At 42.7% G+C, this 17,996-nt stretch overlaps 1 protein-coding gene across 3 annotated transcripts in view; it reads right to left on the reverse strand.

The window, feature by feature from the left end:
* Positions 1-17,996, reverse strand: part of Adam23 (ADAM metallopeptidase domain 23) — a 162,045-nt gene that overhangs the window by 15,853 nt on the left and 128,196 nt on the right. For all 3 annotated transcript variants that reach the window (XM_013351657.2, XM_005361484.2, XM_026786219.1), the window contains exons 19-24: positions 15,938-15,988; positions 15,153-15,216; positions 13,123-13,228; positions 11,798-11,917; positions 9,678-9,846; positions 6,988-7,099 (exon numbers count right to left, since the gene is read on the reverse strand). In XM_013351657.2, the coding sequence (XP_013207111.1) occupies positions 6,988-7,099; positions 9,678-9,846; positions 11,798-11,917; positions 13,123-13,228; positions 15,153-15,216; positions 15,938-15,988 (622 nt within the window). The remainder of the gene's footprint in view (positions 1-6,987; positions 7,100-9,677; positions 9,847-11,797; positions 11,918-13,122; positions 13,229-15,152; positions 15,217-15,937; positions 15,989-17,996) is intronic.

A 17,996-nucleotide genomic window follows, 5' to 3' on the forward strand; every position in this document is an offset into this window, starting at 1 on the left:
CGTTAGGTGGTGACCCATGTCATGACCACACGTGCCCAAACGAAATGATCCCACTATAGTTCAGAGTTCCAAACTGTGTAGACAAACTTAGAAGGAAAGGTGGTCCAGGTACAAAACTTGTATTTTTTTTTTTAAAGAAAAGCATTGATTTCAGAATAATAAATAAACAAATGTGTTAGTTTATAACTTTTTAGGGGAGGATGGTGTGTTTAAATTTTAAGTACTGGCTCTCAGAGCGGAAACACACCAGTCAATCCTACTTTCCCCTCAACTCCTCTATAAGGTAGCTACAGAAAGACATTTCCTTCCTCTCCCATAGAATGTGATGCTAAATTAATACTTGTTAATTTTTAAAATTATAACTACTGCATGAAAGAGGAATAATAATTTTGCAAACTCTCCCATGTTTGCTGTGGTGTAATTCTTCCTTGGAGAAGGGAGAGGATTAGGTGATCCAGTGTGCACGTATTAGAAACCTTATCAGGAAAACAAAAAGAGAAAAAAATGCTGCAGATACTTCAAGCACGTATTCCAGGCCGGCAGATAATAGGCCTTAATCAGTGCTGAGGAAGAACAATTATCCTCAGATTTGTAACAGACAAGTACTCTTAACAAAAGCAAATGAGAAGAGGCCGGGGAAGAGGCTTTCTCGGAGCCCATCTCTTACGTGCTTTTGACGCTCTCAGCCCCGGCACACCGGAAAGATACAAAGATGCACCAGGTCCCTTGTTATGCTCCCGAACCCCGAACGGGGATTTACCTCTTTAAATTCAGACTCAATCTGTTTTCAGATCTGTGTGGCAGGGACTGATTGCGTGACCGTCAGGTGGGCAGCATTTCACAGGGCCAAGTTTGAGGACAAACTACAGCTGTTGTTAACAGCTACAGCGGAAAATTGCAAATATTTTTCCTTGAGCCTTTGGAAGCTCACGATGTCGCTTTTCTCCATACTCATTAGTTTATTGTGTTTTTGTTCATTATTCCGCTCATTCCTCTTCATCCATTATCCACAAATGCCTCTTTTCCTCCTAGGCTCTATGCCGTATGCACAAAGACACGCTTTTGTTTTCTCCTATGCTCTGACCATGGCACTCTCAAGGCTCACGGCTGATAACATGTTATTGGTTGAGGGAAGCCTGATTTTGTTCCCTCACTGTCTGACACACTTGCTTTTCTTTACAGCGTGCGGGTCGATCACGCTCATTACCTCAATATCTTTGCACGTGTGTGTGCCGTCTGTGGGTTTATTATTTTCAGTCCTGCTTCCTGTTCTCTAGGTTGACTGGTCCTTAAAAAATACAACTTTTAGTAACTGTGTAATATTAAAATGCAAACTATTAATTGTCTCCTTCTATTGAAAAAAAAGATTCCTTATTTTGCATGTAGACTTTTTGCACAGATAAGCAGACTTCACATATTTAAAGGATGCCGCTCACTTAGAAGCTGCGTGTTCCTTTCTTAGAGTTTCCAAAGTAGGAAGGTGCGGAGCTTCACCTATGTGATTCCAGGGGCCAACAGGGGCTAAGAGCTTCCACCCCATGGCAGTACAAAGGCCGTCTGCAGCGAAGCCAGCGGCAGCGAAGCTTTCAGCAGCGAAGCCAGCCGCAGTGAAGCTGAAGCCGGCGGCAGCGAAGCCAACACTGCTGGTCTCTAGACCACAGTTCCTCCGCCAGGATTTACTTTGCTAAACTGAAGGTTAGAAATAAACACTAAATGCACCCTTTCATTTTGCAGCATAATATTGATATTATAAAAATATTTTATCTTGTTAAAAATTTCAGTTTGTTAGACATAAAATCAGATCTTCTCTTTTCCATGAAATACAAAATAAGTTCAATTTTAGTCTCCTGGAAGACATGTCTGGAGGAACAAGGAATAACTTATTGAATGACAAATATTATTTCAACTGACTATAAAGGCACATATTTATAATTCCAGCAGCAGGGGTCTGTGGGTTTTCGGGCAGCCAGAGAACTACATAGCAAAATACCATCTCAAAAGACAAAACAACAACAAAAACAACACCTGAAACACTGCAATTTATGCTATCAACAAAAATACAGAGGCTTTTCTGTATCTATACAAGGTAACTTCATAGCCACTAAAATATTTTAAAATACAGTAAATCCTTAAGCTTTGGTGAGTGTGTAGTTAATAAGAAGGTGCCTGACATATAATTATACATAATACACCATATTCACATGTGAGAATCGTTTAATGATGTGAGCTACAAAAATCAAAGGCTGGTCATTTGGAAGGCACCTAAAGGCTCCATGCTAAAGCTACAATAAATAATATCTGGTGAATTATAAACATTTAGAAGTCACTGTTTTCAAAATTCTAAATTCTAATAATAGACTGTTTCTTCGGAGCCATAATAAGCACTGCTGGCGAATAATGGATCCTCTAATGGGCTTAATTGCTGCTGGGCTATCGTCATGGCTTCTTCTATTGTGCACAAAGAACAAGCAGAAGGGCTTAGCGTTCTGCCTTAAATGAGGCAGAGGCAGAATAGGCACCAAGGTTAAGCTCATGTGATCACATTTTATTTAATTATCTGTTAACGCTGATAATTAGTTTTCTCATTTGTGTTGCAGTGGGTCTGGATGAATTGCCTTTAAGGTCCTTTCTATCTCAATTTGATGACTATGGTCTTCATTAAAGAGTCTGGCCCAACCTTCCTTCCTAGGAATCCTATCCAGGCCCACAGCAGTAAAAGTGATATAACCCACTTTCTCCTCTTTCTCTTATCACCGTGATGACAGCCATCAAGTGAGAAGAACGCATCATAGCCACAATATGCACTGAGCAAAGTGAACGTAAACTAAGAATGAATGGGTACGACTCACCTTCCAGAAGGTAAAATCAATCTCTCTCTTCTCTCTCTCTCTCTCTCTCTCTCTCTCTCTCTGTGTATGTGTGTGTGTGTGTGTGTTTATGGGTACATGGAAATATGACCGCACATTAAGAGTGAGGACATATGTGTGGAGGCCAGAAGTTTGCATTCGGGGTCTTTCCTAATCACGTCTCAACCTTAATTTTTGAGGCAGGGTCTCTCACTGAACCTGGAATTCACCATAAAGGTTCTGAACCAGGTCTTCAGGCCAACACTATCCTCACAAAGCCATTTCCTCAGTCCCTAGAAAGTCCTTTAAACACAATTGTAGGGCGTTCTATCCTTGCATAATAAAGGGCAATAATTCCTCTCAGTTATTTCAACACAAACAGGTTGACGTAAGAGTAACTCAAAGGCTTTCTCACATATAATCAATGACAACATAGATATGGATGATATGTAATAGTAAATAGTTTTCTGAAAATCCTTTCATAGTATAGATGATGTGTAATAGTAAATAGTTTTCTGAAAATCCTTTCCCAGAGGACTGGAAATATAGCTCAGTGGTAGAACTTGCCAAGTAAGCATGAGACCCTGAGTTCCACTGAAAAGAGAGAAAGGAGGCAGGAAAAAGGACAGCAGGGAGGAAGGAAGGAAATCCTCATCCATATGCCTTGTAGGTCTAGAGATCTTTCTCAACTGTCTGTGGTTTGGGGTCTGGCAGGAATAACCTAACCATGGCACTATGGGTCCTCTGTAGACAGCCTTGGCCAGTTCATGTTTAGATTCTACCCAGATCGATATGATCTGCCTGGAATTGAATTTCAAGATCTCCTATATAAGGAAGTCCATTTCTGACATTCTCAAGTCAGTGGAAAGGGAGCTGAAGAATTTGCCTATTCTAATGTCGTCTTGATCCAAAGGGCTGCAGTTGGGTTCTGTTTATCTCTTATGCCAAGTTCATGATAAAAAGGCAATATTTTCATTATGCTTCTCAGATTTTTCTCCAGGGGAATACAATTACATAGAGATAGGTAGGTTTGTTTTATGCCCTTTGGGTTTAGAGATAATCTCACTAACTAGCCTGGCCTGGAATACTTACGTATTCCAAGCTGGCCTTAAAGTTAAGATCCTTCTGCTTCAGCCTCCCAAGTGTTGAGATTGCAGGCACACATGGTAGCAATATTACAGGGAGATTACCCCATGTCTGCCTCTAACACATAGTATTCTGCCATGTTCTTGCTACATCTACCCAGGAGACTTAATTTGTAGATGTGAATGGCTAGACCATGTGGCTGCTACTCACTATGTATGGCAAGTATCTAGAGAAGGCAGAACAAGTGCAGCCAAACCAACAGGGTGCTGGAAAAGATGACACAGTAAGTCACAATCAAGGGAAGCTTGGCACCCATGCAGAACCGACAGTTGAATAAGTCTGGTTTTATGCATGGATACACTGACTTTGTACAAAGGAGCATGTGTAAACGAAAGATCAACACTAAATTCCACATTCCTTTTTGTTGTTGTTTTTGTGTTTTGTTTTGTTGTTTCCTGGCTGCCCTGGAACTCACTATGTAGTAGAGCAGGACAGTTGCAAACTTGAGCCTCTGTAGCCTCGGCTTCCTGACTGTTGGGATTATGTGGCCATTCTATTTCTTCTGGGAGGGATGGAATATTTACTAAACACCCACTAGGTGCAGAGCACATGGGCCCTTAAAATACTAGACAGACAAAATATATCTGCCAAACGGGTGAATACCACGGTCAAGGGTACAGCTATACTCTCTTTCAGTATGTTTTAACAGGGATTATAAACACTAAAATTATAAAAATTGACAACAACATTGTAGAATGTTTGATTTCTGTTGTTTCTCATTTTATTAGTGTATTCATTAGCCCCATATTCATATAGAATATGAAGAGATACAAATAGTTAATGGAGCTATTATTTAAATGTTTCTAGATTTATTGTATGTGTGTGTGTGTTTTGCTTATGTGCACATATGTATATCACATGCATCCTGACCTCCAGGGAGGTCAGAAGAGGACGAGGGACCCCAGGGAGCTGGAGCTGCCATGGGGTGTTGGGAACTGAACCCAGGTCTTCTGCAAGAACAACAAGTGTTCCTAACCACTGAACCATCTCTCCAGCCCCCAAATAGAGCTATTATTTAATTGTACTAAAATGGTTTGATTTACCTGGACATTTGTTTACAAAATAACTGATTTACATTTACGTTAAATAATGACATTTTTGTTTAATCAAAATTGTTAGAAATTCACACTGACTTCAACCATTTTATAACCAACTTGCCCCTGTTACTTGTCATCAGTAAAAGGAGAAAAAGGAAACCGTGTGACCAGAGAGTGATCAGTCTGAACGTGCATGCTAATTACCTCTGAGCTGTGGAGCTACAGATAATTTTTACTGTCTTTCATTCCTTTCTTGTATTTTCTAAAATAAATACTTGCTTTCTATAATAAACATGCATGATTTGAATTACAAAAAAGGAGGAATATTTTCTTAAACATAGTAAAGATTGCCATCACATAAGATGGGAGAAGGTCAAACAAAAGACAGCGGCAAACATTCTCCCCTCTAGAGAGAGACGTTTGCCTTGTGGCTCCAAGTTTGGCTTTTCTTGGTGAACGAGCAGGTGAAAAGATGGCAAACAGAAACAATTAATAAAGTCCCACTGCATCTAACACGTGGGCAGGGTCTACAAGAGCTCTTTCGGCACACAAATGTGCCAACGTGTCAGGGAAGGAAGGAGCACGGGGCGTCTCTGATAGTCACGGCCGGCCGCACTCCACAGAGGGGTTGGAGACAGAAGCTCGGTTCTCTATTCAGGCCCTAAATCTCTGAAGCTAACTTCTGAAGGTGGAGCCAGGAATGCTTTGTTCTAGTTTTAAAGTAACAAAGGACTATGAAAGTGGAGTAGCTTCGCTTTTAGAAACAGGATAAACAGAAATAGACTGTGCGGGTGTGATAATTATTCTTATAGAATTTCCATATCCTGGGCATATTAAGCCGAGGAAGGAAGGGTATTTGGATTTGAACACACTCACTGTTATGGGACTCACACACATCCAGCCCAGGCTACGTCTCTTCGGGAGCTTTTGTCTGCGTTGAGGGGCATGTTTTCCTACATGCAGAGCTTAAATGAGTTTTCACAAAAGGAAGATGATCAACTCAGTGCTAGTCCTGTGTGCATTTTCCTGCTTGCAGGGAGAAAAAGGCATGGCAAATGATTTATAGGATACCATAAGCAGCATCATCGAGAGAAGCTGCTGTACAACGCCGTGGTCAAATGTCAAAACTGCTACAAGCAATTGTTTGCTTTCTTGGGTACCAGAGGCTTAGATGCCATGTGAAACTTATTGTAACTGGCAGCTTTTCAAGATCGAACTGAGGGGGGAAGGGAAACAATGGGAAAATGACTGTCATATTCATTTTTACATAGGCAATACTATACAATAATGTCATCGAAGCAAGCACACTCCCAGGTTGGCCTCTGGTTGCCTGGGTAACGAGTGTGTCACCTGACCTCAGGGCCTGAGCATTCTCATCTTCAGATCACGTGGTGACTATGAACTGCCACAGACTCATTATGCTAAATTCTAATCTCGCTCTTCTCCTAGTGCGTCCTTAGAACAAAGCTGCGGCCTTTTTTTTTTACGTCTCCTTTGAAAAACCGAAGCTATCTGAAGAACTGATTCTTCAGCCGAATCAAAAGAATTTGTTAGAATGAGGCATAAAGGGCTACAACTTTCCTCGGCGGAGAATGCGATATGGAGGAAAGATAAAAAAGTCTCATGTCAGCCCCCAAACGGCAGCTATTTGAAAATGGAACGGCTTGTAAAATGATTAGCCTTTGTGGAAGCAGGGGAAGTAGAAGCCTAAAGGACAGAGAAGAAACCGGCATTAAAGGACGTCAGTATATTTGTCTCTTCCTAATTCAGTTCTAGGTTAAGAGGTAATTTAAATATGCCCCGGAAAATAGGACACACAGAGAACTGTGCGTCTTTACGGCAAAACGATGTGTTCTGCCGTGCCTCCTTCCACAGCCTCGGCAGCATGGACCTGGTGCAGTGGGGGAAGTGCAGGCAAACGCAGCCTGCAGTGAGATAAAAACCAAAATCACACAAACCCTTAGGTCCTTCGTCCTTCGGGGGGTTGGGGTTCCGAACCGGATCCCGGATGCTACAGTCTGTGCCTGCCCAAGTGAAGTCACAGATGCAGGTGGCTTCGTTACTACACACCTGGGGAGGAAAGAGAAGAGATGCGGTACTGTGCATCACCGAAGGGGCAGGGTGCTAAAGGGATCTCTCAAAGTCATTTAGAAGCCTTTGGGGCCTGGGTTCATGGCTCAAATTACTGAATTTTTTTTCCTGATAATTATAGAAAAAATAATGATTAAGATGAACAAAGCTTTTTAAACTTGTATTAGTCGTGATGACTTAGATACACAAATGTCTAATAAAGGAGACTTTTTCCCAAAGTAAACATTTCTAGAAACATCCGTGAAAAACATACATGTTTAATTCACTAAGTTAACAGTCCCGGGGTTCAAAAGACACTTCCAAGAGGCTATCTTTGAGATAAAAGGCCGAGAGGCACAGTCACTAGCACACTGTGTGACCTCACCACGCCTAGCTCATTTGGTGGCACTTTGCTTGCTGGATAAGCACTGCGCCCCCCTCCATCTGTGGAGCCACTCTTTCCTAGCGGAAGCCTCCATCAAGCTGCAAATGGCATGGACTTCCAATTTACATGAATCAAATAAAACCCTCTGCAAACTAGAAAGAAAGGTGCTTAGACCCTTTTATCATTAGAAATGATCAAATCAAATGCCAAAGCTTTTAAATCTCAGGTACTGTGGTATATGATTATGATTATTAAGACTGAACTTTGCTTTTTAAAAGATGGCAAAAATGAGAGGGAAAAAAAGAAAGCAAAAAGGAGCTTTTATGTCTCATTTTTTTAGAGCAATAACTAAAATGCTTAAAAAGTCTGCCTGGTGATTTTATTTTCCGTAGCAATTTTGCTGAACACTCATTATGTGTCAGGTTCTTATGCTAAGAACTTTATGAAAAACTTCTCATTTCTCCTCACACCAGCACCTAAGGGTCGGGAGAGGGTAAGTACCCACCTACCCAGACATCTAAGATGCCAAGAAGTAGAGCCAGGATTTAAATCCACAACCCTCCCTAACCCCTGAATCCATGTTTTTAAGTCACCAGATGAGATGGCTGACTTCAGTGTCATGATGGGCATGAGTAAGGCACACCTTTGGGAGCATCTCTGAGTGCGTGCCCAGAAGGATTAGCTGTAGGGTAAAGGCTCAGCCTGAGTGTGGGCCACTGTGTCACCCCATGGAATGGGGTCCTGGACTGAATAAAAATGGGGGACCTGTGTTCTCCGTTCTTGCTTTCTGACTTGACGAGAGTACAGAATAAGCTTTGGGTGTCTGCCCTTCATATAATGCTGGACTGTGGCCTTTAAACCATGACCCAAGCCACCCTCTGCTCTCTGATATCGTTTATGTCAGGTATTCAGTTACATCAACCAGCTGCTACACGGCCTCCCTGTGAGCATGCTCAGCCAAACATCACCACAAGAGGGGCTTCGTGAGCCTGTCCACCTGGCTCTGCCTCTGCTCAGCCTCACCTGCCTATCTCTAGATGTTGGGTTTTTCTCACCTTCATTCTAGACCCCCCCTTTTTTAATTATTGCTCTATTTCTTTGCACCCATTTTTCTGATTTCTGAAGTCTATATAAATTTTGAAACGCTTTAATTTCACTAAGTCCAATATAAAACACTGTTATAATTTAAGTACTATTATTATCATTATTAAACTTCAGTTTTTCCAGGAAAGGCAACATTCTCAAACACTTTAGACACAGAATTAAAGCTATGCACAGGTTTCAATATGGGCAGCGTCGTTTTCCATGGGTGGGGGTTGGGGGGATGAGGACAGCCCAAGCATAACTGGACATCTTTAGAAGTCTGGAACCATCTGTGACAGGTTCTCCTGTCAGTGTGACCCAAGATGAAAGTCAATCACTAATATGACTTATGTTGTTTTGTGCTATTAAAAAATACAGACACAGAGCCTCCAGTCCCTTAGCAACCACATTGATTTTCTCCCAACTTCTAAGATGTCATGATGGCTAATTTTGTGTGCTAAGTTAACTGGGCTGTGGGGTGCCCAATTGGGCATCGTTTCTGGATGTGTCCATGAAAGCATTTCCAGACGAGAGCAACATCTGAATGGGTGAACTCCGCGGAGCTGATTGCACTCCCAACAGGCACTGAGCAGAGCTCACAAAGAGGAGCAAACGGAGTTCAACCTCTTTCCTTCCTTCATCTTCTCCAGCCCTAGACCTCGGGTGTGCACCCTTGGCTCATGTCAGCAGACTCAGAATGAATCATACCAAGAATGGACAAGATCTCCATTTGATAGACAGAAACAGTGGGACATCACAGCCTCCATAATCATGTGATAATATTCATAATAAATCTTCTTAGACAGATAGAGGATAGATACATAAATAGGTGAGCAGATAGAAGATTTATGGCATTTTTCTACAGACTATTGACTAACATAGATGTCCAGTTACATTTGGGGAACATGGTCAAAACAAATAATCAATAATGATATGAGAAATAACAAAATAAAATCAAATTAATTTATAAATAATGACTTTAGCAGATAAAGCTACTGAGAAAATGACGACAGTTGGGGAATAGAATTTGTCCACTGCCTCAGTAAGAAATGACTGTCCTGTCACTGTGAGCTGAGGAAGAGTCAAACTGCGACACTGATGTCTACTTACCCCATGGCCTGAACAGACTTTGCCCTTGGAGTCAAGTGGGCAGCTGCTCATATTCAGGGCTTGAATCTGTAGGCACTTCCGGTCTAAGCACATCATGGATGGACCACATGGCGTCCCATCTTCTACGTAGCCCACATCTGTATCGTCATCTAAAACCACATGAGCACCACTGGAAGCAGAAAGAGACCCACATGAACATAGACACCACACCCACAGTCCTGTGCCAGCGCCTACAAGACTCGCCATTCACGAAACAGAGGAGACTGTTACAACTCACAGCGTTGTTCAAGACGATCTCTGCTTCCCACCTAAGAAGAGCGCCAGAAAGAAGCTACCTTCTATCATCACTAGCAGACATCCCCCAAAAAACTATTATTGGCAGGAAGCCTTCTGACTCTTCCATTGTTTCCAATATTAAGGCTAAATGAAGGCATTCGTGTAAAAAGAGAAGAAGAAATGCTTGGTTCTCCAAGGCGTTGTAGGGAAAGGCAGGATGGGAGGGAAATAATGGCAAGCAGAAACGGCAAAATAAGGTATTTGAAAATTATTGTTACCCCCAAAGGATTTAGCTATCACAATTAAAAAGATAAAGCTGGGCAAAGTCTTCTTTACTAATGTATACTTCTTATGTTTCAAAGTGAGGGGCAGTTAGAGTTTGAATGATAATTAATGGCATAATTACTACCAGAGAGTCTTGCTGAATAGTCTACAAATATGGTAGCTTGCAATATAACCATCTAGTTTAACAAGGTTATTAAAAACATTTGAGAATGTATACATAGAAAGAGTGCTTGTGTACGTGGAGGGTACTAAATATAATACCACAGATTATTCCATGGACAAGCTTACTGCCTAAGGCCTCATTAGAATTGCCTCAGAGTCATTTAGCAAGATGGAAAAATAGCAGTTATCTGATCAAGACATTATCCAATTGTGCATAATTACTCTTCGATAATTTCCAATAATCATTCACTCCCAGAAAAAAAAATGGTTTTGGAGTCTCAGGAAAGTGAAGGGGTAGATGCTATGTAGGAGGTGTGGGGGATATTTTTTCTAACATCAATAAACTGTATTTTAATAACTATTTTCTTTATGTGATTTGGTGCTTTTTAGGTCATCATCTAAACCAGACACATGCAACGTAAAATACAGAGTAAAAAATAAAACACACAGTGTTCAAAGACTGTTACACTCCAGTGCTTCAAAGATTTATCCAGGGGTAAAATGAGCCCAGGTTGAGTGTTCCTAACCCAAAACTCTCTGAAATGTTCCAAAATCGGAGTACTGGCAGGATGCCATGATTGGAAAAGTCCAGCTAAAACACAGCCGCACTTAAAATGCAGGGACAGCGAAGGTACTGGGTAAAAACCACTGCTCAAAATAAGAAATATAAATGGCCAATAATTACAAGAAAGCCCAATATGATTCAGGGAAGTGCAATTCAAAGTGCACTAAGATGCCATCTCAATTTACTTAATGCAGCCTCCATAAAAAAATTACAAACACTGGCTAGAGTAAAGAGAAAAAAGAAATTGATTATAGTAAGAGTGGGTGTACAGCCTTCAACAAAACAGTGTTCTTTAAAACACTAGGTAGCTCGACCTTGTGTTTACTGTGGCATTATCACAATCGCCAGGCGGCAGAATCAACCAACCCATCAGCAGAAATGGACGTAGGAGATACGGTGCATACAGAGCAGACTCCCACTTAGCCATGGAGAACGGCTGTCATTTTTAGAATGTATGGGAACTATGTTGCACACCGAAAGACAGGTGCGACACGCCGTCTTACACATGGATGAACTTGTAAACGTTCTCTGAGCAGTGGAACGGTGAAGAGTAGGGTCAGAGACTATGCAGTGTGGGGTAGACGTAGTGGATCCATCCTGCAGCCCTGTGTGGAGGGATTCAGTAAGCTCTGTTAACATACACGGTTACTATGCTAATAAAACAGATGCAAAACCATAAAAATTTCCTTCAGTCTGTAGTGTAAGGTACAAATGAAACATAAGTAAGTTCCATCCTTAGTCCTGGGTTTCATCCTTGGGATGAAACGTTAGATTGTTGATGTTTCCAACTTTTGCTGGTTTGAAACTGTGATCTGGTGGCCCGACATGTTACCTGCAGTCAATCACTCGGCCTTGATGGTAGAAGGACGTCGGGATGATCTCTCCTTGAAGCTGACCAATCCTCGGCGCTCGGGTAAGATTGGTGCAGAGTAAAAATCCACAGAACACGTCACTGCATGGGTTTCAGAAGGCAGAAGACAGGAAGAGTCTGGCTCAAAACCTACAGACCTCACTGCATGTACATTAGCCCTCTCATTGTGTGGCTTTGGGAAGCAAACCCACAGCCTTGCAGAGGCCAGGCAGGCAGTTACTGTTGAGCCCGACCGTCTCCACTCCTGAAATCTCTCGGCACTCTCTCCACTGCGGAATAAAAGCACTCGGGCCCTCTAACTTAGCTAGGACCCTCCTTGAGCACGGGACAGCTTCACTCACGACGTGTGCACCCTTGAGAAGAAAGGCCGAGGATGTTCTCAGCCAGAAGCAGCACTCCTGTCCCTACATCCACAGTCCTACACACCCCTCCTCTCCACTCTAAACTCACAACAGCACAGCCAGATCGCAGGGCTAGAAGGATGGCACTTGCAGACAACAGAAGACAGATGATCAACCTGTCAATGTGTGGTTTCTACATCTTGCAACCATGGGTTCACGAGTGCAAGAATTTAAAAGTCAACATAATAAAGATGGCACAGCGGAAGGGAAGACATCCTCCAGATCTTCGGTGGCGTTATTAAATGACTCACCTGCCGCTCTGAGGACACTTCCACCTCCAGCCTAAGCTGCTCATAAACAATGACTCATACAGGATGACGGCATGCAGTGAAGTGCCTCATCACCAGAAAGGAAACCTGCGTGGAAATGAGCTACATTCCACTCATAACGCTAGAAAGGCAAACTAAAGCCGTGCCAAGATAGCTGTCCACAGACACAAGAACTGATACAGTTTAAAAAAAAAATCTGGTAAGATGAAGTATTGGCGAAAGCAGCATATATTCTGGAAGGGTTTCCTAGAGCACAAACGTTTTTAGGAAACAACTGATATCATCTGCTGACAATGAAAACATGCATCTGTGACCTAGCAACTGTCTCGCTAGGTACATGCCCTAGAAAGACGGACGTGATTTATACCGGGCTATATGGACAAGAATGTCCACAGCAGTATAGTTCATGTTTTCCTCTTCTTTTCACATTTATCTATTTAAAAAATACGGGAGTGGAGGATGCTACGTATAATTCATCTTCTGTCAGTTTCATACAGGTACGTTGCATACATTGCATCCACAGCTCCCCTATTTTCTGTCCACTTTGTGCTTGTCTCAGCCTGGGAGTGTGGTTGCTATGCTCCAGCGGTTGCTATGCCCCAGGGTGCTCACTCACTGTTTGCTGCATTGGATCCACCGGTCTCCATCTTTGCCACAGTTACCCTTCTCAGTGCCTTCCGTGTTCAGCTTCTCATAGCAGAACTTGTCTGACGCTGCAGCCTCTATCAGAGATGGGTGAGAGAAGAAAACACATTTTACTTCTCTGGGCTACTCACACTCAGTGGGCTGCCACAAAGTGTCCATCAACTAACTGCCTCTCGGAAACAGGGAGAGAAGGGACTCTTGATTGCCAGCTCCTACGGTGAAAACATTCAAGGGCTGACTTCAAGCCGTGGATGTTCCGTTCCCTGGCTTATCAAGACCTCCAAAATTCAGCTGCTTTTGTGGGCTAGTGCAAAACTGCTTCAGCACGGCACTGTCTGGGGTATGAGAACTCTCTGGCCAGATCTCGCTGGCGAGTTTAAAGGTGACCAGTGAGGAAAATCACTAGCAGCAACAAGAACACCACCACACACAGTAAACAAATATGTATTCTTAATCCTGTTTTATTTTAGCATGTGTGTGGGGGGGTGTCTATGGGTGTCATGCTTAAATGTACAGTTGTGTACCATGTGCATACAGTGTCAGATGAGGCCAGAAGAGGGCATCAGATCCCCTGGAAATGGAATTAGTGACAGCTGTTAGACACCATGTTAGTGCTGGGACATGTGGAAGAGCAACCAGTGCTCTTAACCACTGAGCCATCTCTCCAACCTTCTTAATCCTATTTTATGTTAATATTCGGAGATGTATTTAAAAGTCTCAGCCACTGAGGTTGTTTAGGCTAACGGTCTCACTCTTTAACCAAGCTGGCCTTTAGCTACTAGTAGCCGTCCTGACTCAATATCCCAAATGCTAAGATTGCAGTGTGAGCCATTGTGCCTGGTTCTGCTGATTGATTTTTATATCAACTCTTGAATTTTGATATTTAAATTTTAGGAAGACGTTATGTCCTTATTATCTACATGAAGCACTGAGTACAAATCTTACATGTGAATGACACCTGCCAAACACTGAAATCACTCACATGACCTCTTTTGTGCACTTTCTTCCAGAAGGAAGATCCAGCCTCAGCCAGCTAGGGAGTCTCAGTGCTCGCCCTTCAGTCCTGGTCAGTTTTTATCAACTTGACACAAACTAGAGGCACCTCAAAAGAGGAGAGTTCAATTGAAAAACTGCCCCCATCAGACTGGCCTGTAAGCAAGTGGAGGGGCATTTTCTTGCTCAATGCTTGATGTGGGAGGGCCCAGACCACTCTTGGGTAGGTGCTTTTGGGTTGTGTAAGGAAGCAGGCTGAGCCAGTCTTAAGGAGCAGCCGGTAAGCAGCGCTCCTCTATGGTCTCTGCTTCAGTTCCTTCCTCCAGCTTCCTGCCTTGAGTCCGGGATCAAACTTCACTCAGTATGACTGGGACACACAAGCCAAATAAATCTTTTCCTCCCCAAGATTATTCTTCTCAGTGTTTTTATCAGAAAGCAAAGTAAGGCAATTCTTATACAGCTCCCCTGAACTGAACAGTTCTGAGTCACTGCCAGTGTCAGCCAGAGACACTTGTATTAACATTCAGGTAACATGTCAGAGATTTGTCAGCATGGTCCTGTCTGCTCCCAGGGAAATTCCTGCATGTCATCACTTTAACTGGGACAGTGAATGACAACAAAACAACAACAACAAGAAACAAAACCAAGTCTGCTCCTCTCCCCAGGCAAACCAGCAAGGCACACAGTAAGTCATGCGGTTGTGTGAGTGGTCAGATAACAACTGTGACCGTGGCACGCAGCCTTGTGGCCACAGGTAGCTGTAACATCCCATAACAGCCAAGGCCAACGAAAGACACTTTGGTTTGCATGGCAAGATCTCACTTGGGTATCTGTTTGCCATAGTTTCTGCTGTATCATCAGCATTCTTTGAGGTTGACTGGGAACTGAACCAAAAGCCTTTCATGAATTCTTCCACAGCACTCCGTGCTGGGTATCTCTGTCCCAGGCTGGAAGACAGAGCTGTGAAGAGGACACTGTATGGCCATCAGGCAGGAGGATGCAACCTACTTGTTCCCCAGATGTACTGACACTGGTTGTCCCTTGTCTTGCACTCCCCATTGTAGCAGCGACCCTGAGAGAAAAAGCAGGTATGTTGTGAGTCACAGGTCACAGGGCCATTTCCCCCAAAACTCTGAGTACAAAACAAGGTCCCTCTCTGGGGGAGTCACACAAAGTTCTCTTCATTCCATCCTCAAGTATTTTCACAGTGGCCAATAAGAAACACAAACATTTTAAAGAAGTGTAAGATACACTATATTAATTTTTTTTTTTTTTGGTTTTTCGAGACAGGGTTTCTCTGTGGTTTTGGAGCCTGTCCTGGAACTATATTAAAATTTAAGAGCTCAGGGTACATTTAATAGAACAGCTCTTTAAATGTAAAATAATTATTCTAACTTAAATTTTTATGGGGAACAAAAACTTGTATCATTCTGCAAATGATACCAAAATGACTTTTAGCCTGTCTTCTATGTGAATGATTGGGGCTATAGTACTGACTTGAAAAAAGTCTCATAGAAGATTGTCGTCTTTTTGCTAAATAGGCTGAAATTATTTAAGGATGGTCACAACCCAGCAAATTGGAGCCCCAGTTTCTGCAGCCATGACATTTCTTTCTCTTTTCCCTCAAGCTGGACAATTTGTCACTGATCAAACATATGTGATATTTAGATGAAATAAAGCTAATATAAAGCAGCACCCCACTTCCCTCTAAAGTTACACTTATCAAAAAAGGGAAAGAAATAGCACTAATCCTTTTGAAATTACGCTGAAATCTTACTTAGAGCCTAGCATACCTGATTTTGATTGCAGGCATAGCCATCTTGTTTATGGAGATTTGGTGGGCACTGAAAAATATTATCATTTTAGTTGATGTACAGCATATAAAATACTTTCAGAAAATGTGTTTAATATAATAATGAGAGGAAAAGTAAATATACAATTAGGAACATTTAGAAAAGCACATAAAACTCCATTAATGGGTTATTTAATTTAATTATATCATTACTAAAATGAATAAAGTCCATGCAGTTAATCATTTTTTCGGTTCTCTATTTACCAGGAGATGGGCAGATAATAAATAACGTTCACTTGTCAAGGAGTTACAAGCAGAAGGGGCTAAAGTGGGCGGCGAAGGGAATGAATCGGCTTGCTGCACAGGAGTGGACACATTAAGAACCAATTTGTAGGACCTTTTGCAGCTTCTTGTAAATGTCAAATCCACATGTGAAATGGGACATGTGCCTATGGGACACTTTACAGAAACAGGAGAAACAGGCTCGAACCATAAGTGTTGTACCGCTGCGGCAGCTCTGACCTCTCACACCGGACATGGACTAGAGTGATCTATGGGGAAGTAGGGGTATTTTGGTTGTGTTTTAGCCAAATTATCTATCATACCATTTTCAAGTGCACTTCATTTTCCCCAACAGGTATCCAGGATAAGTGACGTCACACTTTTATGGAAAGGCAGGTGCCACCGTGTTGAAAGAGTTTGGACAAGGACTTCAAAACCTAGTGAGACACACCGAGGTCCTCTTGCTCCCCACTTTCTCAGAAAAGGGCTTTTTAACCTAACAGTGTCTCCGGCCTCAATCCAGAGCCTCCATCCTTCTTCATCTGTATCCCCCTACTTGTCTTTTTGTCTCTCACACAACATCCTCAGATTCACTTCAAAACATCAGCTCTTTTCCTCAACTTCTACCATTTAATCCCAGGTTAGGCTGCCACGATTAGAACCTGGACTGTAATCTCCAACCGATGCCTCCATGCTTGCACCCGCTTCCCTGAACTGCTCCCAGAGAGATCCCTTAAAACACAGACACTAAACCATGTTGGTAGCCTGCTCAAAAGTTTTCAATAGCTCCCAAGTTCCACGTGATCTGCTCCTTCCATCCACAGCCCATTATTTCCGTGACCCCATTCCCAACTATCTCAACAGTTGATGTGACTCTGTGTGCTAAGCCAGGCATGCTGCCAGCCCACTGTCTGATCACTGCAGGGCTCACTCCATCTTGTCCTTAGGGGTTTGGCTCAAATATCATCCTCCCCAAAAGCCTCCTCTAACCACGGTCTTTAAAGCGGCAGTGCCCTCCCAGGCTGGCATTCTCTGTTCCCCATTGCCTACATTTTCCTTCTCCACCACACCTGCCACCAACTGACCAACCATGCATTTCCCCTGTTTGCTCACTTTTGTTCCCATAGCTACATGGGCTCCATGCAGGCAGGATTTTCTGTTTGGTTTCCTGCTGCACAAAGCAACATCAGGATGTGGTGGGTGCTCAATTACTACTAGCTGACCAAGAAAATGAATGGATACCCCATAGTGGTAAAATGGAGTTCTTTAATGTAGCACACATGGGGCTGTGCACTGAGCTTGCCACAGAAAGATGAAGGACTCATGCAGCGTTCCCGGGGAGCAACGACACACTATAGGACATGTTGCAATAAAATGGCAATTTGATATCTTCCTAAAGGCTGGAGCCCCTTACGGTTTCATTCACCACGGCTTTTCCCTCAGCCTGGTGCCGAGTATCTCAGGGATGCATTGATTGACACTAGAACAAACTTTACAAAAGCAGAGATTTCTGTGGCCTCTTCTATCTCTCTGAATTCTCTCAGAATACAATCATCATCTCATTAATCAGCTTTCATAAATTATTCACTCAAACCAGTACAACCACTGTAAATAGAAATGAGGGGGCATTTATAGAATAGGCATGTCACTCTTATGATGTCTTGAAAGGAAAAGAAAGGAAAGGAAAGAAAGGGAAGGGAAGAGAAGGGAAAGGGAAGAGGAAAGGAAAGGAAAGAAGAGAGGAGGAGAGAGGAGAGGAGAGGAGAGGAGAGGGGAGG

The sequence above is a fragment of the Microtus ochrogaster genome, linkage group LG4 (assembly GCF_000317375.1).
Source record: "Microtus ochrogaster isolate Prairie Vole_2 linkage group LG4, MicOch1.0, whole genome shotgun sequence".
In the NCBI taxonomy this organism is placed as follows: domain Eukaryota; kingdom Metazoa; phylum Chordata; class Mammalia; order Rodentia; family Cricetidae; genus Microtus; species Microtus ochrogaster.